This window comes from Balaenoptera physalus, assembly GCF_965194825.1.
Source record: "Balaenoptera physalus genome assembly, chromosome: 11".
Lineage (NCBI taxonomy): Eukaryota > Metazoa > Chordata > Mammalia > Artiodactyla > Balaenopteridae > Balaenoptera > Balaenoptera physalus.
This window is the reverse complement of record NC_138896.1, coordinates 106,335,990-106,360,983: the sequence shown is the minus strand read 5'-3', so window position 1 is coordinate 106,360,983 and position 24,994 is coordinate 106,335,990. Positions and strand designations below refer to the sequence as shown.

At 56.3% G+C, this 24,994-nt stretch overlaps 2 protein-coding genes across 2 annotated transcripts in view; one reads left to right on the top strand and one right to left on the bottom strand.

Annotated features, from left to right (window-relative positions):
• Positions 1-17,329, top strand: part of PLXND1 (plexin D1) — a 52,477-nt gene extending 35,148 nt beyond the window's left edge. The window contains exons 16-36 of the mRNA XM_082414704.1: positions 692-859; positions 941-1,031; positions 1,206-1,469; positions 1,555-1,704; positions 2,569-2,683; positions 7,023-7,130; positions 7,210-7,322; positions 8,215-8,319; positions 8,836-8,966; positions 9,385-9,583; positions 10,265-10,411; positions 10,592-10,748; positions 11,170-11,273; positions 11,356-11,419; positions 12,119-12,153; positions 12,416-12,520; positions 13,055-13,218; positions 14,343-14,490; positions 15,565-15,705; positions 15,873-15,947; positions 16,202-17,329. Of these exons, the coding sequence (XP_082270830.1) occupies positions 692-859; positions 941-1,031; positions 1,206-1,469; positions 1,555-1,704; positions 2,569-2,683; positions 7,023-7,130; positions 7,210-7,322; positions 8,215-8,319; positions 8,836-8,966; positions 9,385-9,583; positions 10,265-10,411; positions 10,592-10,748; positions 11,170-11,273; positions 11,356-11,419; positions 12,119-12,153; positions 12,416-12,520; positions 13,055-13,218; positions 14,343-14,490; positions 15,565-15,705; positions 15,873-15,947; positions 16,202-16,318 (2,701 nt within the window). The 3' untranslated portion in view covers positions 16,319-17,329. The remainder of the gene's footprint in view (positions 1-691; positions 860-940; positions 1,032-1,205; positions 1,470-1,554; positions 1,705-2,568; positions 2,684-7,022; positions 7,131-7,209; positions 7,323-8,214; positions 8,320-8,835; positions 8,967-9,384; positions 9,584-10,264; positions 10,412-10,591; positions 10,749-11,169; positions 11,274-11,355; positions 11,420-12,118; positions 12,154-12,415; positions 12,521-13,054; positions 13,219-14,342; positions 14,491-15,564; positions 15,706-15,872; positions 15,948-16,201) is intronic.
• A 401-nt stretch (positions 17,330-17,730) lies between these two features.
• Positions 17,731-24,738, bottom strand: H1-8 (H1.8 linker histone; the record flags this gene model as incomplete). The annotated part of the gene is made up of 4 exons (XM_082415030.1): positions 17,731-21,214; positions 21,538-21,599; positions 22,403-22,763; positions 24,457-24,738. The coding sequence occupies 4 exons, from the start codon at positions 24,736-24,738 to the stop codon at positions 20,963-20,965; spliced, it is 957 nt and encodes a 318-aa protein (XP_082271156.1). The 3' UTR covers positions 17,731-20,962.
• Positions 24,739-24,994: the final 256 nt, after the last annotated feature.

Here is a 24,994-nt window from a genome sequence, read left to right as displayed (position 1 = left end):
ACTGGCTGTGTCCCCTTGGCCAAGCCCCTTCCTCTTTCTGAGCCTCAATTTTCTCAGCCGGTAAGAACAGTACCAGTGACTTGTGGGAAGTGCTGTGCCCAGCATACAGTAGGTACTTCATAAGTGACCTTAACCTGCAGGGAAAATGGTGATGATTGTACACACTCAGAGCTGCCGCTGGCCCAGGGGTGTGGCCAGTGGCAGGGTTCTGGTCCAGAACCTCTTGGTGAAATACTTGTCTTTATTATGCACTTAACGTGTACCAGGTGCCGTTGATAGGCATTGCTGTGGATACCAAGATGAGCCCAACAGTCTCAGCCCTCAGGGTACAGCAGACACTGTCACAGGAACTAGGAACATCCAGGGGGGTCAGAATTGGGAGAAGTCAGAGCTTCCAGGGCTGTGGGCGCAGGGCCCTCACCGGGGTGGGAGCCAGGAGAGGGTCTCTGGGAAGGCTTCTTGGAGGAGGTGGGATGGGGCAGGTCAGAGAAGAGAAGGCAGGGTGTCCAAGGTGGGGCAGACAACCCAAGCAAAGGTGCGGCAGTGGGAATGTGGAAACAAGATTTCTGTATGAGGTGGGGGCCAGGTGAGCAGGCCTGGACCCCAGGCCACGTGCCCCAGGTGACGGGGTGTTGGTCGCTGGGGAGTGACGGAGGCGGGTTCCTGCTGACGAGGCCCGCGTCCTCCGCAGGCGCACGGACACCAGCATCACCTGCACGGTGCCTGGGGGCGCCCTGCCAGCCCCCGTGCCCGTGTGCGTGCGCTTCGAGCGCCGGGGCTGCGTGCACGGCAACCTCACCTTCTGGTACAAGCGGAACCCGGTCATCACGGCCATCAGTCCCCGCCGCAGCCACGTCAGGTGAGACCTGGACGTGACCCCAGGCCAGGGCACTCTCCGGGGCTGCACCTGGGCTCACGGGGCTTGCTGTCCCCCCCGCAGTGGCGGCAGGACCATCACGGTGGCCGGCGAGCGTTTCCACATGGTGCAGAAGGTGTCCATGGCCGTGCACCACATCGGCCGGGAGCCCACGGTGAGGGCGGGGCCCCGGCAGGCAGGGCTGGTTGCGGCCCCGGCTGACCAGGCGTCACTCCGCCACATCTCCTCATCTCTGCCTCTCCTGTCTCTGCCTCTCTCTCTCCCCCTCTTTTTCCACATCTGACTATCCCTCCCGTCCCCCACCTTGGCCCCGGCCCCCCCCAACCAGCTCTGCAAGGTTCTTAACTCCACCCTCATCACCTGCCCATCGCCCGGGGCCCTGAGCAACGCCTCAGCCCCCGTGGACTTCTTCCTCAACGGCCGGGCCTACGCAGACGAGGCAGCCGTGGACGAGGAGCTCCTGGACCCCGAGGAGGCCCAGCGGGGCAGCAGGTTCCGCCTGGACTACCTCCCTGACCCACAGTTCTCCACGGCGAAGAGGGAGAAGTGGATCAAGCACCACCCCGGGGAGCCCCTCACCCTGGTCATCCACGTGAGTGCCAGTGGGTGCCAGGTGGGGGGCGTGATCAGGCCGGGCTTAGCCACAGGCCTCACGAGCATCCCTTCTGCTCCCACAGAAGGAGCAGGACGGCCTGGGCCTCGAGAGCCACGAGTACCGGGTCAAGATTGGCCAGGTGGCCTGTGACATCCAGATCGTCTCCGAGAGAGTCATCCACTGCTCGGTCAACGAGTCCCTGGGCACAGCAGAGGGGCAGCTGCCCATCACGGTGAGTGGACGGGGCACTAGAGGCAGAGGTGGGCTTGGCCCCCAGTCTTGCCCCAAGTGCCTGAGCATCTGCCCCCTGCCCGGCACGTCTCAGCTAAGCATTGTCATGCTCAGAAGCTTAGACAACCAGGGCAAAGAGGAGCTTTACCTCCCCACTTGGCAGATGAGGAAACTGAGATCCAAAAACTTAGTGACCTGTTCAAGGTCGGTGATCAGCCCCAGCTGACTCTCAGAGGCCATGACAAGTTGTCCCCGTCCCACTTGTTGCTCTACCCAGAGTCTGGGCTGCCAGTCGCGATGCCGAGTCATGGAGGGAGGGAAGCAGGAGTGGAGAGAGGGCCCAGAACGTGGGATCTCTTCTGCCCTGTACCTGCTTGCATGCCTCCTGAGATGGGGCGCTCACTCCCTCCCAGGTGGCACATGCCACCCAGGATGGCTCTGACTGCAAAAGCTCCCTTTCACCTGTACCCCAGTCCCAGTTCTGCCCTTTGAGTCCTAAGAACTCACCTGCTCCCCTGGTCCTTGGGCAGCCCTACAGATACTTCAGGACGTGGCCAGGCTCTATGAACTGCCCAGCCACTGGCTCTTTTGCTGTTCCTCCCAGGCTGTAATAATAATCACAGTTCCCTGTATTTATTGAGTCTCCCTTCTGTGCCAGGCTCGGGACTAAGGGCTTGACAGGCATCATCTCATTTAGCCCTCATAGCATCCCCAGGAGATGGGTGGGGCTCTCTCTGTCTTATACTTGTGGCATCTGAGGCTCAGAGAGGTTAGGTGCCTTGCTCAAGAGTGCACAGCTAGTGAGGAGAAGAGCCAGGGCGTAAGTCCAGGGAAGATACAACCCCCTCCCCCCACCTCTGTGCAGATCCAGGTAGGGAACTTCAACCAGACCATCGCCACGCTGCAGCTGGGGGGCAGTGAGACCGCCATCATCGTGTCCATTGTCATCTGTAGTGTCCTGCTGCTGCTCTCCGTGGTTGGTAAGGAACCCCACCCTCATGTCGCTTTGCGGGGGGCAGACCTACCCCACTTTGCCTCAGCCCCTCTGAAGATCCGTGGGTAGGAGAGAAGGCATAGTGGGCCGGGGCAGACTGAACAAAGGCGTGAAGGTAGGAACGGGTGAGGCGCTCAGAGGGTGGTGAGGAGTGTGCCCCAGCGACAGCACAAAGGGTGGAGGACAGCAGCTGTTGAGAAGCGTGCTGGGCCCAGGCGATGGGCCCTGAGTGCCACGCAGAGGGATTCGGAACCTTGTTCTCCAGTCAGTAGGGCCTGCTGAAGGTACTTATAAGAGGGCTGTTCAGGGAAGATTAACCTTCCTCTTAGGTAGGCTATACCACTATTAAAATAATGGTTATGAAAGTAATGTATTCAATGTAGCATGGAAATTGAAGCCCTCATACACTGCTGGTGGGAATTTAAATGGTGCCATTGCCATGGCAAACTCTCCGGCAGTTCCTCGACATGTTAAATAAAGTTACTGTGTGACCCAGCAGTCCCCGTCCTGGGTATCTGCCCGAGAGAAATGAAAACATATGTCCACACAAGCACCTGTGCATGAATGTTCATAGCAGCATTATTCATCACCAAAAGTGGCAACAGCCCAGATGTCCATCAGCCGATGAATGGATAAAGAAAATATGGTTTATCCGTTCCATGGGTTAGTATTAAGCCATAAAAAGGAGTATATATATTTTATACATCTCGTTGTATGATATATATATATAGATATATTACATCTCAGAGAGGGGCTATAAGTACTGCTTTGTAATTTTTTAGAAGTTCTGACACATGGTACAGCATGGCTGCCCCTTGAGGATGTCGTGATAAGTGAAAGATGCCAGACATAAAAGATCACATAGTTTGATTCCGTTTATATGAAATGTCCAGAATAGGTAAATCGATAAAGACAGAAAGCAAATTCGTGGTTGCCAGGGGCAGGAGGAGAGTGGATGGGGACTGACTACTTGTGGTTATGGGTCTTCAAGGGGCAGGGAAAGTGCCACGGGCTTAGTAGCTCCATGGCATGTGGGATCTTTCCCGACCAGAGCACGAACCCGTGTCGCCTGCATTGGCAAGCGGATTCTTAAGCACCGTGCCACCAGGGAAGCCCCATGTATATTTTATGCATCTCATTATATGACATATATAGAGATATGTCACATCCCAGAAAGGGGTTATAATATAATACTGCTTTGTAATCTTTTAAAAGTTTCTTAATTCACAAGTAATAGCTCGTCGTTGTAGAAAGAACTGAAAATGCTAAATAGCAGAAAGAGAACAGAAATCACCCATAATTCTCTCATCTAGAGAAATCCACTGTTTACCACTATTTTATTTTTTTTCACTCAACAAGTAATTTTTTTAAATTAAGTTTTATTTTATATTATAGTTGATTTACATTGTTGTGTTAGTTTCAAGTGTACAGCAAAGTGATTTAGTTATACATAAACATATATCCATTCTTTTTCAGATTCTTTTCCCATATAGGTTATTAGAGTGTTGAGTGCAGTACCGTGTGCTATACAATAGGTCCTTGTTGGTTATCTATTTTATATAGTAGTGTGTGTATATGTTAATCCCAAACTCCTAATTTATCCCTCCTCCCACCTTCCTGCTTTGGCAACTGTAAGTTTGTTTTCAAAGCCTGTGAGTCTGTTTGTTTTGTAAATAAGTTCATTTGTATCATTTTTTTTAGATTCCACATATAAGTCATATCATGATATTTATCTTTCTCTGTCTGATGTCCTTCACTTAGTATGATCATCTCTAGGTCCATCCATGTTGTTGCAAATGGCATTATTTCATTATTTTTTATGGCTGAGTAATATTCCATGGCTTGTATGTACCACATTTTCTTTATCCACTCCTCTGCTGATGGACATTTTGGTTGCTCCCATGTCTTGGCTATTGTAAATAATGCTGCAATGAACATTGGGGTGCATGTAACTTTTTGAATCATGGTTTTCTCTGGATATATGCCTGGGAGTGGGATTGCTGGGTCATATGGTAATTCTGTTTTTAGTTTTTTAAGGAACCTCCATACTGTTCTCCATAGTGGCTGTATCAATTTACATTCCCACCAACAGTGCAAGAGGGTTCCCTTTTCTTCACACCCTCTCCAGCACTTATTGTTTGTAGACTTTTTGATGATGGCCATTCTGATCAGTGTGAGGTGATACCTCATTGTAGTTCTGATATGCACTTATCTAATAATCAGCAATGTTGAGCATCTTTTCATGTGCTCTTTGGTCATCTGTTTGTCTTCTTTAAAGAAATGTCTTTAGATTTTCTGCCCATTTTTTGATTGGGCTGTTTGTTTTTTGATATTGAGCTACATGAGCTGTTTGTATATTTTATAGATTAATCCCTTGTCGGTCACTTCATTTGCAAATATTTTCTCCCATTCTGTGGGTTATGTTTCCGTTTTGTTTATGGTCTTTTGGGTTTTTGTTTTTGCTGTGCAAAAGCTTTTAAGTTTAATTAGGTCCCGTTTGTTTTTCTTTTTATTTTCATTACTCTAGGAGGTGGATCACAAAAGATAATGCTGTGATTTATGTCAGAGAGTGTTCTGCCTATGTTTTCCTTTAAGAGTTTTATAGTTTCCAGCCTTACATTTAGATCTTTAATCCATTTTGAGTTTATTTTTGTGGATGGTGTTACAGAATGTTCTAGTTTCATTCTTTTACATGTAGCTCTCCAGTTTTCCCAGCACCACTTATTGAAGAGACCGTCTTTTCTCCACTGTATAGTCTTGCCTCCTTTGTCATAGATTGATCATAGGTGCGTGGGTTTATCTCTGGGCTTTTTATCCTGTTCCATTTATCTATATTTCTGTTTTTGTGCCAGTACCATACTGTTTTGATTACTGTAGCTTTGTAGTATAGTCTGAAGTCAGGGAGCCTGATTCCTCCAGCTCCATTTTTGTTTCTCAGGATTGTTTTGGCTATTCAGGGGTCTTTTGTGTTTCCATACAAATTGTAAAATTTTTTGTTCTAGTTCAGTGAAAAATGCCATTGGTAATTTAATAGGGATTGCACTCAATCTATAGATTGCCTTGGGTAGTATAGTTATTTTCACAATATTGATTCTTCCAGTCCCAGAACATGGTATATTTTCCATCTGTTTGTGTTATCTTCAATTTCTTTCATCAGCGTCTGATAGTTTTCAGAGTATAGGTTTTTCGCCTCCTTAGGTAGGTTTATTCCTAGGTATTTTATTCTTTTCTATGCAATGGTGAATGGGCTTGTTTCCTTGATTTCTCTTTCTGATCTTTCATTGTTATTGTATAGGAATGAAAGAGATTTCTGTGTATTAATTTTGTATCCTGCTACTTTACCAAATTCATTGATTAGCTCTAGTAGTTTTCTGGTAGCATCTTTAGGATTTTCTATGTATAGTATCATGCCATTTGCAAACAGTGACAGTTTTACTTCTTTTCCAGTTTGGATTCCTTTTATTTCCCTTTCTTCCCTGATTGCTGTGGCTAGGACTTCCAAAAACTATGTTGAATAATAGTGGCAAGAGTGGACATCCTCGTCTTGTTCCTGGTCTTAGAGGAAATGCTTTGTTTTTCACCATTGACAATGATGTTTGCTGTGGGTTTGTCATACATGGCCTTTATTATGTTGAGGTGGGTTCCCTCTATGCCCACTTTCTGGAGAGTTTTTATCATAAATGGGTGTTGAATTTTGTCAGAAGCTTTTTCTGAGTCTATTGAGATGATCATATGGTTTTTATTCCTCAATTTGTTGATGCGGTGTATCACACTGATTTTTTTTGCAGATATTGAAAAATCCTTGCATCATTATTGGGATAAATCCCACTTGAGCATGGTGTATGATCCTTTTAATGTGTTGTTGGATTCGGTTTGTAGTATTTTGTTGAGGATTTTTGCATCTATGTTCATCAGTGATACTGGCCTGTACTTTTCTTTTTTTGTAGTATCTTTGTCTGGTTTTGGTATCAGGGTGATGGTGGCCTCATAGAATGAGTTTGAGAGTGTTCTCTCCTCTGCAGTTTTTTGGAATAGTTTCAGAAGGGTAGGTGTTTATCACTATTTTAAACAAACACACATTTCTTATTATAAGAATGGGACACGGAGCCTTATTTTCCTGGCTGTTTCCCAAGCCCTTGGCCCTGTAGTTTTCAACCCACTGGGGAGGAGAGGACCGTGAGCTGAGGCGCCCGCCCCAAGGAGCTGGAGCTGAGGGGCGCAGGCAGGACATCTCCCTTCAGGCCCAGGCCCTGCACAGGGCAGGTACCGACAAATGCTCTCCGAAGGGCTTTCATTGGCCTGACCCGCCTCTCTGCTGCCCACAGCCCTGTTTGTCTTCTGCACCAAGAGCCGCCGCGCTGAGCGCTACTGGCAAAAGACACTGCTGCAGATGGAGGAGATGGAATCCCAGATCCGAGAGGAGATCCGTAAAGGTAGCAGGTGGCGACCATGCGGGACCTTGGGCCTCGGCTTCGCCATCTGACCCACTCACAGCCACTGCCTGTTTACCAGGCTTCGCTGAGCTGCAGACGGACATGACGGATCTGACCAAGGAGCTGAACCGCAGCCAGGGCATCCCCTTCCTGGAGTACAAGCACTTTGTGACCCGCACCTTCTTCCCTAAGGTCAGTTCGCGCCCCTGCCGGCTACTTCAGGAGCTCCTCGACCCCTCCCTGGGCCCTGAGAACCTAGAGGGCACTTCTGTGCTGATGGGAGAACTTGACAAGTGCAGCCTGGGCCCCTTGAGCAGAATGAAACCTGCACGCCCGCCTGTGGCAGCCTGGGCCCCTGCCCTGGCCTGCCGAGGGAGAGGGCCCAGTTTCCCCCCCTTTCCTTCTCTGCTCACTGATGTTTTAACTGTCCATATAGAAGCTAGCTGCCAGGCCCACTTTTCTCCTGGGGTGCTGGGCATGCCTCCCCTCTCAGGGGGTGAGTAGAGGCACCAGTTCACTGCCAGCCCCTGTCCTCTCTGGGCCCCTTCCCAGGGAGGCCTCTCTGGGTCTCCGCATTTCCTCCTTCTGTCCACTGGACTCTGTCCCATCCCTTCCATGCCTCTTGTGCTGTTCCAGGGGCCGCTGCCTTGTCCCCACCTTCCCTGGCCTGTCAAGAGCGTTTATGCCAATGGCCAGCACCCTCCTCTGGCCCTGTCCACACTGTTCTCCATGCAGCAGCCACAGAGAGCCCATATTGTGGTCGCTGCAGGCATTTCTCCCTCAGTGTCCCTCATTCTGCACTGAGCTGCGTTGGCTTCCTCTTAAGCCTCGTGCACCCCAGCTTTGCTGCACCTTGGCTCATGCTGCGTCTGCTCCTTTTCCCCCAGGAAGCCCCCGGGGACTCCCCTCCCCTCTCCTCTGGAGTCCTATGGCACCTGGGCGTGGCCCACTGCCTCTTCTTCCTTTGTAAAGTTGGCTTTTACATTTGTCGCGCGGCCCCTGCATGTGTCAGGGGAAGGTGCAGCCCTGCCGAGATGCTGGGGGTCTGCGGCCCTGCTGAGGTGCTGGGGGTCTGCCTCCACAGTGCTCCTCCCTCTATGAAGAGCGTTACGTCCTGCCCTCCCAGACCCTCAACTCCCCGGGCAGCTCCCTGGTGCAGGAGACCCACCCACTGCTGGGAGAGTGGAAGGTGAGTAGCCCTCCACACGTACACACACACACACACCTGCCTCAGGGCAACCCCATCTCTCTCTGGGCTCCACTTTCCAGCTCATCTGACCCATTGATCCTAATCATGGGAAGGTGGGAGGAACCTGCCATTGGATGGGAGTAAGCCCTCCATCGCAGGAGGTGGCCATTCAGGGTGTTCTACGTGCTGACTCCCAGGCCAGGTAGAGAGGGGAGAGGATTGGGTCCCCCTGGACATCCCACTCCCCCTGCTGCTTAGAGAATGGAAGGTGAGAGGGTCCCCCACACAGGGATACTGGGTTGCCTTCAGGCACCCTTGCCCGAGCCTCACTTTCCAACTCAACTGAGCCACTGTTCCCAGTCACAGGGAGGTAGGAGGCGTCTACCACTAAAGGTAATGAGCTCCCCCTCCCAGGAAGCATTCGAGGAGCCATTCAGGGCATCCTAAGTGCTGACTCCTAGGCCAGGCAGAGACACTGGACCTCTGTGGACACCCCCTCACTGAATGCTTCCGCAGATCCCCGAGAGCTGCCGGCCCAACATGGAAGAGGGCATCAGCCTGTTCTCCTCGCTGCTCAACAACAAGCACTTCCTCATTGTCTTCGTCCACGCGCTGGAGCAACAGAAGGACTTCGCGGTGCGGGACAGGTCAGGCTGCGAGGCTCCGGGGGAGGGCGGGGGCCTGTCGGAGGCCACCCAGCCGGTCCTGGGTCTGCCTGGCTGGATCCAAGGCTGGGCCAGTTTCCAAATCACCATGTCCTTGGGGCAGCTGGCATCTCCCCAGCGTCAGACCCTGGGTCCTGGGGCTGTGGAGGTCCTGAGATCCCCTCCCCATTCTTCCCCTTCCTGGTCTGCTTGCCCAGGACAGGGCTCGTGGGCATGGCGGTTGCTGTGCCTGGTAGGGAAGGTAGCCCATTCTCCAGCGAGATTTTAGTCACACTCACCCGTCTGCATCCAGCGACAAGGTAGCAGCAGAACCCCCACTGCGTGGTCCTCAGAGCCCAGGGCCTTGCGGTGCGGGCGGTGCTGACGCCCCCCGCCCACGCCCGCCCACGCCCGCCCACAGGTGCAGCCTGGCCTCCCTGCTGACCATTGCGCTCCACGGCAAGCTCGAGTACTATACGGGCATCATGAAGGAGCTGCTGGTGGACCTCATCGACGCCTCGGCCGCCAAGAACCCCAAGCTCATGCTGAGGCGCACGGAGTCCGTGGTCGAGAAGATGCTCACCAACTGGATGTCCATCTGCATGTACAGCTGCCTGAGGGTGAGGGTGCCGGGGTGCGGGGCACCTGTGCCGCCGCCGCCTAGACTTGATTTCATTTTATTCTCATGCCAACTCTGCCGAAGGGATTATCGTGTTCTTTGTGCAGATGTGGAATGGGGGGCTCAGAGGGCACAGGGACAGCCCCATAGGATCCATTATACAGATGGGGAAACTGAGGCTCAGAGAAGGCCTGACTTACTGCAAGGGCTCAGAGCAAGCCCAGGATGGAACAGAGGCTGTGTCAGTGGCATTGTTTCAGAAGATTGTTTTCTCAGTCCTCACATGCCCCCTGATGTGCCTTTGAGTCCAGCTCTGCCACTTCCCTGCTGGGTGACCCTGAGCAGGTTGCTTGCCCTCTCTGAGCCTCAGCAATGAGAATGACACCCCATACCTGGAAGGGTTGCTGGCATGATGAAATGAATATGGCCACCCACATTAGGCGATGTTCGAGCTTGGAGTCCACAGAGACACCTCTGGGTGGAGGGTGGGAGTGAGGCAGCGGCACCAGGATCAAAAGGAGGGTATTAAGCAGGCAGCCACAGAGATATTGGTAGAAGGGGGTAGCGAAGGCGTTCCAAGTTGGGGCCGCAATCTGGAGTGTAGGCTGGAGGCCAGGGGCTAGGCCAGGGGCTGGGCCAGGCAGTCTGGCCTCAGCCTCTGACAGGCCCACACCTACCGCAGGAGACGGTCGGGGAGCCGTTCTTCCTGCTCCTGTGCGCCATCAAGCAGCAGATCAACAAGGGCTCCATCGACGCCATCACAGGCAAGGCCCGCTACACGCTCAACGAGGAGTGGCTGCTGCGGGAGAACATCGAGGCCAAGCCCCGGGTGAGCTGGGCGGGCAGGCGGGCAGCCGGGCAGGACGTCACGGGCTGGGCTGGCAAGGAGGGGTCCCGCACCCCCGGAGAGCCCCGGCTCCACTGCTGATCGCCCCTCCCCACTTCCCACAGGCTGTCTCCCCTCCAGGGCCCAGTGGGCGCCCGCTGACCCTCCCCCTCTCTCCTGCAGAATCTGAACGTGTCCTTCCAGGGCTGTGGTATGGACTCGCTGAGCGTGCGGGCCATGGACACAGACACGCTGACGCAGGTGAAGGAGAAGATCCTGGAAGCCTTCTGCAAGAACGTGCCCTACTCCCAGTGGCCGCGTGCCGAGGACGTCGACCTAGGTGGGCAGGGCAGGGGCGGCTCCTGCCTTGGGCACACACACTCCCGCCCCTCATCAAATGTGCACTAACTGTGGCTCTGGGGACGTGAAAGACAGATCAGCTGCCAGGAGCTCCATTTGGGGCGGGGAGGGGAGACAGGGCCTGTGGTGGGAGGTCGATGCAGGCTGCTGCCAAGGTGGGCGGGAGAGGCCTCCGCAGCAGCTCTGATATCCCAGTGACAGCCCCGAGGATGAGGCCTTTCCAGAGCTCCTGTTCTGCGCCCGGCACCCGGCACCCTCTCCCCTCCCCGTCTCCCAGATGGGGAAGTAGAGGCTCAGAGGCAGGTGTGGGTGCCGCCGGTTCTCTCCCCGTGTGGCCCGCTGGGTGCCTGCCTCCCCGCGGCCCCTGCTCCCAGCCCTGATGCCCTGCCCCCTGCCCGCAGAGTGGTTCGCCTCGAGCACGCAGAGCTACATCCTGCGGGACCTGGACGACACCTCGGTGGTCGAGGATGGCCGCAAGAAGCTCAACACGCTGGCCCACTACAAGGTGGGCCCCGGCTCCACCCAGCTCCCGCCACTCCCACCCTCCCTGACCTCCGACCTCTGACCTCGGCCTCTCTCCCCATCAGATCCCTGAAGGTGCCTCCCTGGCCATGAGCCTCACAGACAAGAAGGACAACACCCTGGGCCGAGGTAGTGCTAGTGGACGTGGGGAGGGCCCTTTCTGAGCGGCCCCAGTGGGGAAGCTGAGGCTTCAAGGGACAGGGCTGGGCCGGGCTGAGGCTCCCTGCTGGGGACGGGGCCAGGCCCGCCTGCCGCAGGGCTGCTTGGCAGGGCCTGTGGCCAGGCCTCTCAGTGCTGGTTTCCTGCAGGCAGCAGAGAGAGGCCCCAGGAGGGTGGGATGTGATTCTAAGAGGTCTGGGCAGCCGCCAGGCCATGTGGGCTTTGGCCTGTGTCCCCGCCTCAAACCTCCCATCCATACCTTCAGATGCCCCAGGCCTGGGGTCCTAGGCTCCTCTGGGTCTTGGGGTCCCCTCCGGAGGCAAGGAGCAGGCTCTCGGGTCTCTCCCAGTGAGGTCTGGGCTGGGGGTTGAGGGCAGCCACCCTGCCCTACTCGGGGGCCGTGCCCATCTCCATCTGTGACTGTCTCCCTGCTCCGGCTGTCACCTTGTGGATGTTTCCGTCTCTGTCAACGCCTCTGTCTTTCTCTCTCTACCTCATTCTCTGTGCGTTTCTCTGGATTTCTCTCTCTCTGCCTTGTTCTCTCCACACGTCTGTTTGGCTCTGTCCATTTAGCTCAGTTTCTTTCTCCATCTTTTTGTCTCCATTTCTGTTTCTCTCTCTCCCCACTCCTCTCTCGTTTATTTATTGGGTGTGTTTTCCCTCTCGCAGTGAAAGACTTGGACACAGAGAAGTATTTCCATTTGGTGAGTGCCCTGCCTCCGGCCCTGGGGGTGCCCGCCCTTCACTGGGTGTCGACTTGGCTTCCTGCCACCCTGGGCCTCTGGGGGCAGTGCTTGCAGGCCCTGGGAAAGGCTGGGGTGCGGAGTGGGAACGGGACCCAGGGTAGCTCACATGCACCACAAAGAGAGCCCAGTGCCCACGGGGGCAGGGTAGGACCGCCCACGGGCGGCCGGGGATGGTGCCTGGTGCCAGCACTGACCACTGACCACTGCCCCGGCCTCCCAGGTGCTGCCCACAGATGAGCTGGCAGAGCCCAAGAAGTCCCACCGGCAGAGCCACCGCAAGAAGGTGCTACCGGAAATCTACCTGACTCGCCTCCTGTCCACCAAGGTGGGCCCACCCTCATCTCTGTGTCCTCACTCCAGTGGGTCAGCTGTGACCACACACTTGGAGTGAGGGGGGCAGTGCTTCTCCTGTGGGGCCAGCCAGGCTCTGGGGCGAGAGGCTGAGGGTGTTGGGTCCCAGCTGAGGAGGGGTTTGCTCCCAGCATGAAGGGTGCCCGATGACAACTTCTTTATCAGCCCGTGTGACACGGAGAGCAGCAGAGGCCCAGTGATGCCCCCAAGGCCACACAGCTGGGGCAGCAGAGTGGGCGCCTAAGAGCTCACACTCCAGCCCAGCAATTCCCTGCTCTATGTCTCAGTCCTTCCAACACCCTTGTGGGGTAGGTTTCACTAACCCGTTTCACAGACAGGAAGACCGAGTCCCAGAGAGGTTAGATGACCAGCCTGATGCCACGTAGCTTCCCCATTCACCGAGCACTGCTCAGTCCCAGCACCACGGGCTCCCCTGAACCGCCAGAGGTGCCTGCTTACCCCGCTCCATGTGGTCCTGGGCTGACGGCGGCCACCTGCTTCCATGCAGGGCACGCTGCAGAAGTTTCTGGATGACCTGTTCAAGGCCATTCTGAGCATCCGTGAAGACAAGCCCCCACTGGCTGTCAAGTACTTCTTTGACTTCCTGGAAGAGCAAGCAGAGAAGAGGGGGATCTCAGACCCTGACACCCTACACATCTGGAAGACCAACAGGTGGTGGGCCAGTGTGGTGTGGGTGGGAGGCCAGGGGGGAGGGCTGTGTGGCTTCACTGTATCATTGGGGGCAGCAGTGGTGCAGGGGTTCAGAGCCTGGTCTCTCAGCCCACCGGCGTGGGTTCAATCCCTTATGCCATTCCAAGCTGTGTGACCTTGGGTAAGTGACTTAACCTCTCTGTGCTTTAGTTTCGCCTAGCTATAAAACCAGGGCAGTAAAAGTAACCCACTTTAATTGTAAGAATTAACTAGAAGTGAGCATTGTCTAAGTTTTGCCCTTACCATCACTCTCCTCCACCCCTCTGCGGTGGGCACCGTCAGCTCCGTTTTACAAATGAGCACACTGAGGCTTGTGGAGATGTTCCTGCCCCCGATCACATCCCTCCTTTGAGGCACGTTTTAGCTTTTCGTGGTCACAAACCCCAACAAGAAGTTGTTGAAAACCTCAGCCTAACCCTCAGAAAAAAATGCCACAGACCTAGAAGTTTCTGTGTAGTTGCAGGGGCTGCTCAGGGCCCTGGGTGGGGTGGGGTGGGGGTGTCCGTATGTCCCAGGCTGCCCAGTCACTGGGGAGGAGGGTGTTACCAGCCCTCTGGCCTCCTGAGGCTAAGGATCCAGGCCTCTCCCTCCCTCAGTCTGTCTTCCTGGTGACCCAGCTAATGATGGACTTCCCACAGCCATGCAGGGGCTGGAGGGGGAGCCATGGGCTGCTCGGCGGGGGCAGGGCGGGGGTTCTAATGAGAACCAGGACTGGCTCCCTGGCTCCAGGCTGCTGCGTGAGAGCAGGCGACTCTGCAGGGGGTGGGGCGGGCAGTGAGGGTGAAGTCAGGCCCTGCAGCTCCTGCCTCAGCCCGTGGCCCTCTCCACACAGGAAACCCGGCTCCCCGCCCCTCTGCTGCCCCAGCCGGCCAGGGATGGCCCTGAACCCCATTTGTGGAGGAGCAAACCGAGGTTTCCAGAGGTTCCGTCCTGTGACTAGTCTCCGCTGGCCTCGAGGGGCAAAGCTAGCCTGTCCTCTGAGCCTGCCTACCTCCCTGTCCCAAGCCTCCTCGGCAACCACTTCCTCCGCTGCCCACCCTCGGGGTGGGCTCACGCCGCTGCCTCTGTCACTCTCTGTCCCACAGCCTTCCTCTCCGGTTCTGGGTGAACATCCTGAAAAACCCACAGTTTGTCTTTGACATCGAGAAGACGGACCACATCGATGCCTGCCTCTCAGTCATCGCACAGGCCTTCATCGACGCCTGTTCCATCTCCGACCTGCAGCTGGGCAAGGTCAGCTGCTCCTGGGCAGGCCACCTGGTGCTGATGGGGACGGAGATCTTTCTGGGAGGGGAACCAAAAGAGCTCAGATCTGGGGGATGTGGGATGAATGGGGTCATCAGAAGGGGGGACTCCCAGAAACCGGCACCCACAGTCAAACTACGTGGCTGCAGGCTGGCTGCAGCTGCCTCAGGTGTGCCCCGCACCAGTTCCCAACACTGAGGCCGTGGAGCCAGGCCAGGAGAAGCCAGAGTGAACATGGAAAGCCTGCGTGGTCTGGCACACCATCGGAGACCAGTGGGCTCCGGGCGGCAGCCCTGATAGTCAAGAGCCATCCAGTGGGCACTGAGTGAAGGGGTGGGCAGAGGGGAGCACAAGTGACCAAGACCTTTGAATACACGCAAGAGGGAGACCCCTGAGGCATCTGTCTGCAGGGAGAGGACCCAGCTGGCTTTAGCGGGCGCCGAGGAGAGAGAGCGGCATTCCAGGCAGAGGGAAGGGCCTGGGCCGGGCAGGGAGGCTGTAAGCGTTAAAGAGACGGTAGAGTTAGACCTGCCCCTGCAGGAGGGCGGGTGCCTGGCCCTGCGTTTAACCCATGACTTTCAGAGACAGGCCACGAGAGGCAGAAAATGCCGTCACCTCTCACACACTATCTCGGAAGGCAGGACGCCCATGACAGAGAACTGGGAGCATACTTGGCACGTTTTGCTTTCAGGCGTAGGAAACATGTGGTGGGAAATATTCCACTGAGACAGCAATCAGGCTTCCAGAAATCTTAGCCACCAAGACCCATATCCCTAAGCAAGGATACAAACAAAACAGCCTGCGTGTCAAAGAGCTGGCACAAGCCCATGCACTTTTCCCCCTAAAAGTCGGTCCCCCTTGAGGTCATCACCCTGACAGTTCTGTAGAAAATGGGCAGGGGTTCCAAGTACAAGGGCAGAGAGGAGAGGGGTGGGGGGCCCTGGTCCAAAGCCCGCAGGGCGGGGACGTTCAGTGATGGGCTCGTTTGTGTGGTGGGAGAGACAAGGGCTCGTCCAGGAGAAGACGAGTCTGTGTCTTACTCCGTCACTCCTCTCTGCCCAGGACTCACCAACCAACAAGCTCCTCTATGCCAAGGAGATTCCCGAGTACCGGAAAATCGTGCAGCGCTACTACAAACAGATCCATGACATGACTCCGCTCAGCGAGCAGGAAATGAACGCGCACCTGGCGGAGGAGTCACGGGTGCGGCCCGCTCCGTGGGGACCTTGCCGGGCGGGGTGGGGGGGGGGCGGGCAGGAGTTGACCGTCAGCGAGGGGCTGCGTATAAGCAGCGGTTCTTGGCTGGGCTGGGCCTGGTTTTGACCATGGAGTCAACCTCCCTCCAACTCCCGCCTTGTCTTTCCTCATAGAAATACCAGAATGAGTTCAACACCAACGTGGCCATGGCAGAGATTTATAAATACGCCAAGAGGTATCGCCCACAGGTGAGTAGCCCCCAGTGCGAGGCCCCCTCGGAGCTACGATGCCCCCATGTCAGCCCCGTTCACCGCCACCTGCTCAGGGAAACAAACCCAGGGTGAGGGTCCCTCTCAGGCATTCACATCCCCAGGACGTTTCTGCTTTGGGGGTGGCCACCAGCAGTGGAAATCCAGGCGGTGTGTTCTCCCCCAGGATGTGTGGTGGGACCTGGGGGTCCTGGGCCCGGGCTTTGGCCCAGCTCCCTCCGCTTCCCCCTCAGATCATGAGCGCCCTGGAGGCAAACCCCACAGCCCGGAGGACACAGCTGCAGCACAAGTTTGAGCAGGTGGTGGCCCTGATGGAGGACAACATCTACGAGTGCTACAGCGAGGCCTGAGCCTGGGGGCTGGCAGGACGGGCGCCCTCCCTCGACTTCGCTTTGTCCCCAGTGCCTCGGACTCTGGCTGGGAAACGACGCAGCACGAGGGGCCTCTCTGAGCCAGCCAGAGGAGCCCCCAGCCCTGGCCCCTTGGGCACCGTCCCCTCCCACCTGCCCCCAGACCCGGCTCTGGGCTGGGGGCTCAAATGCTGCAGCCGTTCCCCCAGTAAGGCTCCCACCGTCCACGCAGCACAGCCTGGACGGTGCCCCACTCGCTCTGCCCTGCACGGCCCAGTGCTAACGAACCCACCGATGGGCGAAAGAGGCCGCCCGGCCCTGAGGTCGCAGCTGGAAACACTACCTCATCCTACCCGGTGGAGGGGAGGCCCCTTGAACCAGCCCTCAGCTGGTTTCCGCTTCAACCACCAAAACGTTGTCCCCGTCTCTACTCACCTGCAGAGGACCCTGGCCACACGCCATCCAGCAGTGTCAGATTCCTGTTGCTCGGGCGGCCACTGGCCAAGTGGGCAGCATCCACTGCCCGCGGGAGGCTCCGTGCTGCCCCGGGAGCCGGGCGGGCAGGGGCCTAGGGGACAGGTGCTGGGCGATCCTGGTCCCGAGGGAGGGGAGGGGGCTGAGTTGCACCGAGGCTGTAGCTGGGCTACTTGATCTTGCTGGAAGTGTTTCTAAAGAGAGCACCATTTTTTGTTGTTTTTTTTTTTTTAAAAAAAGCTTTTATATATTAAAAAACTTATCACGCGCCAACTGTGAATAGCTGCCACTAGTGCAGAGGACCCGGGGAGGGGTCCCAAGGGGCTCCCAGCGCAACACTGGAAATGACTGTTCCAGGGGACAGGCAGACCTGGCAGAGACCCCCGCGCCCTGAGAACACCGTCCTTTCTGCTCTGTCAGAAGCGGCTGGCTGGGGCCAGTGCTGGGACAGGTCGCAGACCTTGGGGCTGGGCTGGAGGGGGAGGCTGGGATGCTCTGGAACCTTCTTTATAATAAAAGCCTAATGGGAAAACCTGCCGTGGGCTCCAGCCTTTATCCTGAGATGGCTGTACTTGTAGCAGAAAGGAGGGAGGGGAGCCTGGTTTAGGACCCTGCCCAGCTCCGCTCGTGAGGGATGTGCAGATACCAACTCCACTTCCAAGAAGGTTCAGTGGGGAAACGCGGGCATCCACTGACCGCCAGGAAGATGTCACAGCTGCTGTGTGCCATCTACCCCTGGGTGGGCCCTGCTCCTAACCTACTTACCTATGTAATAAGCCGTGAGGAACAGTATATTATCCCCATGTTACAGATGTAGAAATTGACTCTCAGCATAGTCGAGGAATTTCCCAGGTCACGGCACAGGGAAGCCAGAAACCAGCTTGTGTGGGCCCTTCATTCCTCTGTTCCATGCTTCCTCCAGGCTGGAGTTTCTCCAAGGTGACCACCCTGGAAAGAGAGCTGCCGTTTACACACTCACCCTGAATTTGTCATAAATATATACCATTAACTCCATTATTCAGATGAGGAAACAGAGGCAGTTTCTCCCAGGCTGGTATAACCCTGCACTATTTCTCACCACAGCACATGACTTGGGATCAGCAAATACCACAGAGACCCCCCAGCCCACCCAGCTGGTTCTGGGCCTGAGCTGGGGCTGAGGTTCACTGACCCACAGCAAAGGTCACTAAAGGACCACCTCCAAATCAGAAGCGGCTTAAGTTAGTTTTTTCTTTTTATGAAGGAAAAATAATCACACACACACACATTAATCAGGAGTAAGAGCTAGGACAGAAAAATTCGTACAATTTAAACAAAATCCCACAAATACCAGTTCTAGAATTGAGAACAGAAAAATGAGAAGAGAAAAGTAAACAATTTTTAGCTTTAAAAATAGCCTCTTCCTGGGCTTCCAGTGCGTTCTGGGTGGAGAGAGATTCTTTATCTTTTCAAATTTTCTATTCTGATCACTGATGCCTTTTTATTAAGCAGCAGACTTTCTAGTCTAAGTTATTTACACAATTTGATAAGAATTTTTTTGGGGGGTGTGAGTCTAGAATGAATACATGTTTTCTGCAGAACTGTCAGGAAGTACAAAAAGCCTGAAGAAAATAAAAGCTACCCTAACCCACCCATGGTTAAAATCTGAGAGAATGCCATTCCAAACTCCAAATCGTGTGCCTGCCTGGGTTGGGGGCTGAGGAGTGATAATCGAGATCAGGAGGTACTCACCATTTCGCAGCTGCCTTTTCCCCCATGCAACATCTTTTTATGCCATTAAATATTCCACAGCCTGTTTTAATGCCTGATTAACATGCAATTCCTTCTTGAAGCTTAAAAACGCATTTGCAAATGGAGGAAATCTCTAGTTTCTAGGGTCATTTCTCAGCACAGAAGGTGGCCAACCACTGTGAACCACCCCCAGTCCTTGTCTGGGGCCCTGAAGACTTGCCTTGCAGCTACAGGTGTCCCTTAGCTCCGTCTGAGGGTCACAGGAGGTGGGAACTTCGGCGTAATGTCTGTCCTCAAGCAGGGGAGGAGGCTTTCCCAAGTCTCGTGGGTGCTGGGTGCTGTCTGGCCTCTGCCAGGTCAGGGCTACTGGCCTGCTGCCAGCTCGCGGGGGTGAGATGCCCGCCCGCCCCCCACCCCGAGCCTGCCCAGGGTGCCTCCCCCAACCAGACCCCCTAAGGGGGAAGCGCCAGCCCAGCTCCCTGCCATCTGCTCACTGTGCCCCTCGGGGCTCTGCTGGCAGCCGCGTGACAGATGCCCCAGGGAAGCCAGGAAGCCATCGGCACAGCGAGACAGAGCCTCACATGGGATTCGGGGAGGCGAGGGCAGGGTTGAGGGAGCAGGGGTCGAAAGGGAACAGTCTGATGCTCCATGCTGGGCTGCCTCAGTTTCCCTTTGTGTCCCATCTGCCCCTTCCCAAGTGCCATCCAGCTTACCTCTGACTCCCTTCAAATCCACCCCTTCCGTCTCTGCCCACTCCCTGGCTCAGCAGTCACCCCTCATCTGGACCATCTCTTGGCAGCCCCCTGAACGAGCTGTTCTCGCCCCAGGAGGTGGTCGCCATGCAAGCACTTGTGTGGACCCCAAATTGTGGACCCCTTTCTACATCCACTCCCTCAGCATATCCCATCCACCCTGCTTAAACATCTACCCAGAATCCACTATTTCTAACCCCTCCCTCCATGGCGGCCCACCCCTCAGCTGCACCATCGCAGGGGCTGCCTCCTTAGCCTCCTGCTGCTGCCCGTGTCCCCCTGCAGGCACTCTGCTGCTCACTGGCCTCTAACGGCTGTTCATCACAATTAAAACCAAACCCAAAATTCCTGCCCTGGCTTACAAGGCCCTTCAGGATCTTGCCCTAGTCTACCCTGCAGCCCTTGTTATGGTATCTACTGCTGCGTAACAAACCACCCCAATACATTTGTGGTGCTTATGTGTCTGATTGGGGCAGGGCTCGGCAGGGAAGGCCCGTCCCTGTTCCACGTGGTGTCAGGGGGGCCGCTCAACTGGGACAGGCGATCCATTTCCAAGGTGGTGCACTCCCATGGCTGGCAAATTGGTGCTGGCTGGTCAGGGAGCCCAGCTGGGGCTGACAACCGGGGTGCCTCAATTCTTCTCCACCGGCCGTTTGGGCTTCCCCACAGCATGGTGGCTGAGTTCTAAGAGCAACTCTTAAAAAACGAAAAAACAACAACAAGAAACAACCCACACACAGGAAGTAGAAACTGCCAGTCTCTTAAGGTCTGAGCCCAGCAACTGTCCTAATGTGAATTCCACTATAGTCTATTGGTCAAGCAATCAAAGAGCCCAGGTTCAAGGGGCAGGGGCACAGACTCCAGCTCTCCACGGGAAGAGTGTCACATACGTTTTTAAAACACCCCAGACCTCACCTCTGTCTCCAGCTGGGCTTTAGCCACAAGGGCCTCGCTGCAGCTCCACATGCCTGTCAAGCGCGTTCCCACCCCATGGCCTTTGCGCTTTCTCTTCCTTCTGAGGATTCCCGAGGGGCCCACAGTCCCGCTCAGTGCCTAGTTGAACGGTCCGCACCTCCTCTCAGCTCCTCTAACCCCTCCTCTCCGCAGCCACAGGGCTCCTTCTCAACACACACCACGTCGGTCTCTTCCCTGCCTATAACGCACCCTGGCTCCCCACTGCCCCCAAGACAATCTCTGCCTTCCTTAGTCCACCCTTCCACACCTTCCTGCCCCAACGCCACGGCCCAGGGGCTCATGCCACCCCTCCCCAACCTGTGCTCCTCTCAAAACCACAAATCCCCTTCCTTCCGGCTCCACCCCACATGCTGGGCCCTCTGCCTGCAATGCCCTTCCCCTCATCTATCTGGCAATTCCTACTTATCCTTTAAGACCAAAAGCTGCCCCCCCTCCAGGAAGCAGTCCCAGATCTCAGGCTGGATTAAACACCTTTCCAGTGCCTCCACAGGTGCCTACGTGCCTTTGGATCCCTGCAGCGGTCTGCATCTCCCCAGGGCAGAAGCTTCTGTCTGGGTCCTAGCCCTGGATGGCCAAATCCTTAGACCTCAGCCTCCTTCCACACCAATTTGTGGGGGGAAAAGTCTTTATTGATAAATAGGTTACAGTGAAATAGAGTGATAGTTTTTAGGGGAATAAAAAAGTAGAATCTCAGTCTCTCTCCACCCCGCCTCTAGCTCTTGGCTTCTGCCTTCTTACTGGCCGCTTTGGACGATGAGGACTTGGTGGGAATGCCAGGCTTTCTCGGGCCTTTAGGGGCCTCTGCCTTCCTGGCCAGTGGTACAGGCTCCATCTTGGACCCACTGCCCTTGGGAGGAACAGGGGCCTTGGCTTTAGGCCCCTCCCCGGCCCCCTGGGCAGCAGCCTTTTTAGGGACCTTGCTCCCCATCTTCTTTTTGGCTGGGGAAGCAGCACCATTCTCGCCCTATAAGAAAGCAAACCAGGAGCAAGGTGACAGAGCTGGGCAGGGCTGGGTGCACAGCTCAGAGCCCACGAACTTAGGGTTGAAATCCCAGCTCTGGGTCACTTTTGACAAGTGACCTCACCTCTCTAAGTCTCAGCCTCTTATCTATAAAATGGGGATGGTGACCCTCAGGGCACTGAAGGGCCGGGGAGGAGAGGAAAGTGCTCTGTACTTTATAGGAAAATAAGTTGCCCCCTTCCTCGGCTGACCCCTCTGGGGCTGGGTGGGGATGCCTGAGCTCTGGTCGATGGAGACCCGGAGTAGGAAGTCACCCAGGCACCTACCTTGGTGACCGTGGGTTTGGAACTCTGACTCCCAGGCTTTGTTTTCCCGTGGGCCTTGGTATCTGCTGGAAGAGGGGATGGCATGTGAGAAAGACCCCTTTCAGGAGGAGCTGCTGCTGGGCAGGAAGCTTCAGGGGTCCCACGGCCCTCGTCCTGCCCAGGGCCCAGTCCTCACTCTGACACTAGCAGGCTGTGTGACCTGGAGCAAGTAGTTTAGCCTCTCTGAGCCTGGGTGCCCTAGTCTGCCAACTGAAGGTAGCAGCCTCTCTCCCACGGACAGTTGGAGGATTAACTGGACGGTGGACGACCATCCCCCACTCCGTTCACAGCTCGACGCCCGCCCACACCAAAGGCCCCTGACGGGTGTATCTGCCTCGAGCCTTTAGCCCGTCTTCCACATGGCGGCCAGGATACATTTTAAAAACACCTTGGACCCTAGCTGTCCCCTGTTCAGAGTCTTTCTGTGGCTCCTCATCGTCCTCCAGATAAAGTCCAGCCTCCTGCTGCCCTTCACAACCTCCCCTTCCCCCTCCCCCGGTACACACAGACACAACTATTTGTACTTCTTCCACCTTCTTCATGCTTCCAGGTCTTTGCACAAGCTGTTCTGCCTGGGACACCTCCTCCAGGAAGCCTCCCCTAACCCCTCTCAGAGAGGAGGCTTCTCTCTCTGCGCTCTTCTTCCCCATACCCACCCCCACAAGCTACCATGCATTCTCTGTCTCTCTGAGTCAAGCCAAGTGCTCAAGGCACATTGGCTAGGAAACCCCTCCTCCCCAGAGCTGGCCCCTCCATCCCAACTCATGTCCAGTGGCTGCCAGAAACCCCCTCCCATGCCCTCCTCTCACCCCATTCACATCCATACCTTGGCTGCTCCTTCCACCTTTGACCTCTGACTTCCCGCCGGGCCCACTGGCAATGGGAGGGGCCTGTGTGGCCTTGTCTGGCTGTTGGGAGGACTTCTTGGCCTCACCCAGTCTTGCCTCTTGGTCCTTGTTCTGCTGGCCTTTCTTGGGGGCCTTCTTGGCTGCACCTGGTTTGGGGGTAGCTGTCCTCCCCTCTCCCGGCTTCCTGGATCCTTTTTTCACCTCGCCTGGGTTGGGTGGGTTCTTCTTTGACTCACTTGGTTTCTTGGGGTCCTTTCCCTCAGCTTGACCAGGCCTCCTGGGGGCCGTCATGGTGGACGTCTTCCTGGGCTGGATTTTCCTTTTGTCTTTGGAAACTAACTGGAGGAGGAGAGAACGGGGTGGGATTGAGAGCAGAGGTTCTGGATGTCTCACGCCCTTATACCCTACATGAGGCTCAGAGAAGACCCCATCCCAAAGGAGGGGGAGAAGAAGGCGGCCAAGGGCTTGCAGAGAGGACGCAAAACCACCTCCTAAATGCCGGCTGCCGGTAATGCATTCCACCCATTCATGCACTGTGAGAAAGGGTGCTGCCATTTAGGAGCTAAGGAACCCGAGTCTCCAAAACTCACCCAAGCTTCTCCTACCCTCCCTGCACAGGTGGCGGGCACGCGCCTCCCACCCCTGCACCCGGAAGCCTCAGAGCCAGGCTTCTGGGAGCACGTCATGCACAATGAGCCCTAACGGTATCTCTGAGATGCTAACCTATAATCTCCTTTGACCCCCCAACACCATCCCATGGACTGTGGCTCGGACTCCCCGCCTTCCCGCCTCACACCACCGCGTCCCCAAGTCTCCCTGCCGCTTCGCTTCTGTGTAGCTGGACACGGACATGGAGGTCAGACGGCTGAGAGTTCATGGCTTCCTGGGGCCTCAACCCCAGCGCAAGTGCGACTCGCCCAAGTCTTCTCCTCCCCCTCTGGCCTCAGTCTCCCCATCTTTACAATGGGGCCATCAGGGAGAGTGAGAGCAGCAGGAGGATGCAAGCGTCCCTGGCGAGCAGGTGGTCCCGCCCCTCTAGAGCGCAGCTAATGACGCTGCTCCCCAGCGTCCCTGGACCCTCACGGCTCCCCGTTACCCACCAAGACCAGAAACAGCCCCCACTCTCTGCACACACACATTCCTGACTCCGTGGTACCCAAGACCCCCTTCCCTGCCTCCCAGCCCCTTGGCCCACTTTCCTGACTGCCTCCCAGTCACACGCACTCCCAGTGCCCTCTCTTGCTCCCCTTCACCGCACCCTGTGCCCCTGGCCTTGCCATGGCTGGTGTCCAAGCTCTGACCCACACACCCAGAGTTCCAGGAGGGGGCATCCCCTGTGCTCAGCCACCCTACTCCCACAGGGATTGGAACGTGGAGGTTGAGAACGTTCCACCGTGTTCCATGGAGCCTGTCAGAGGAACTGCTACTTGCTGGGGCACAGCAGTGACAAAACAGACCCCATGTCTGTGTCCCTGAGATTTCCCTGGTGGCAGCTGGCAGTCACGATGCTGGGGCTTAATTCTGTGGCCAAGTTTGCCCTTAGCTCTGGGTGACCCTCACCTTTGAAAGAGGAGGAGGTAGTGGCTCAGGGAGGCGTCAGCCCTGGTCTGGAGACCTCGGGTCTGGAGCCAGACAGCACGGGGAGCAAACCCCATTTCTGTGACCCCGTAGAGGCCAAGGTTGGGTCTGTGCCACCCATGGTAAGGAATTCCAGGAAGGGGTCATGGGCGCCCAGGACCCAGAAGTAAAACAGCTGAGACGGTCTCTGGTCACTCAACACACCCAACAGGGATGGAGGCGGATGCAGCAGGGTGACCGGGGCCGTGTGGCTGCCAGCTTCCCCGGGGAGAGGGGGGGTCTTGGCAAAGACAGAGGAAGAACGAGAAGAGACAGAAGGAGAGAGGGAACAGGGCAGGGGACCAGCACCCAGAGGCTGGGAAGAAAGAGCTGGAATTGGGGTTCAAGCCCTCAGGCAAGTCCACCCGCACCCTGGGGCCTCTCACCACTCCCCACCCCACTCCCAGCGGCTGACTTTGAAGCTGCCAGTGGCTCCCCGGGCCTTGGAGTTGACGGGCCTGACGAGGAGGCCGCGGTGCATGCCTGTGGCCAAGGCCTGCTTCAGCAGGTACTTGAGCCGGAGGACGTCCATCGTCGGGTACTTCTGCAGGATGTAAACCTTGATGGCCGCCACCGAGGTACCCCGGCGCTGCTCCCCCGCCTGCAGCGCCTCCAGCACCATGCGCAGCACCGGAGGGTGGCGGCGGGTCTCTCGGACGCCGCTCTGGCTCAGGCCTACGGACAGACAGCAGGACATCACCTGGGGCCCAGACCTCCCTCAGGCCCCGTTGAGGACAAACACGCCTAGTGAAGCACCCACTAGGCGCTGGCCAGGCCCCACTGTGGGTGAGCAAGCGGGCGGGGGATCAAGTACACACCCCTCACCCCCACCCCAGGTCAGTGCCACTGCCCCCTGGCCTGGGAGCAGAGGCGGGGGGCACTGCTTGGCCACCCGGGGTCTCCCGGTGCCCGCCGTGGGGCTGGGCACACACCAGCCCTCCACGAAGGCTCAT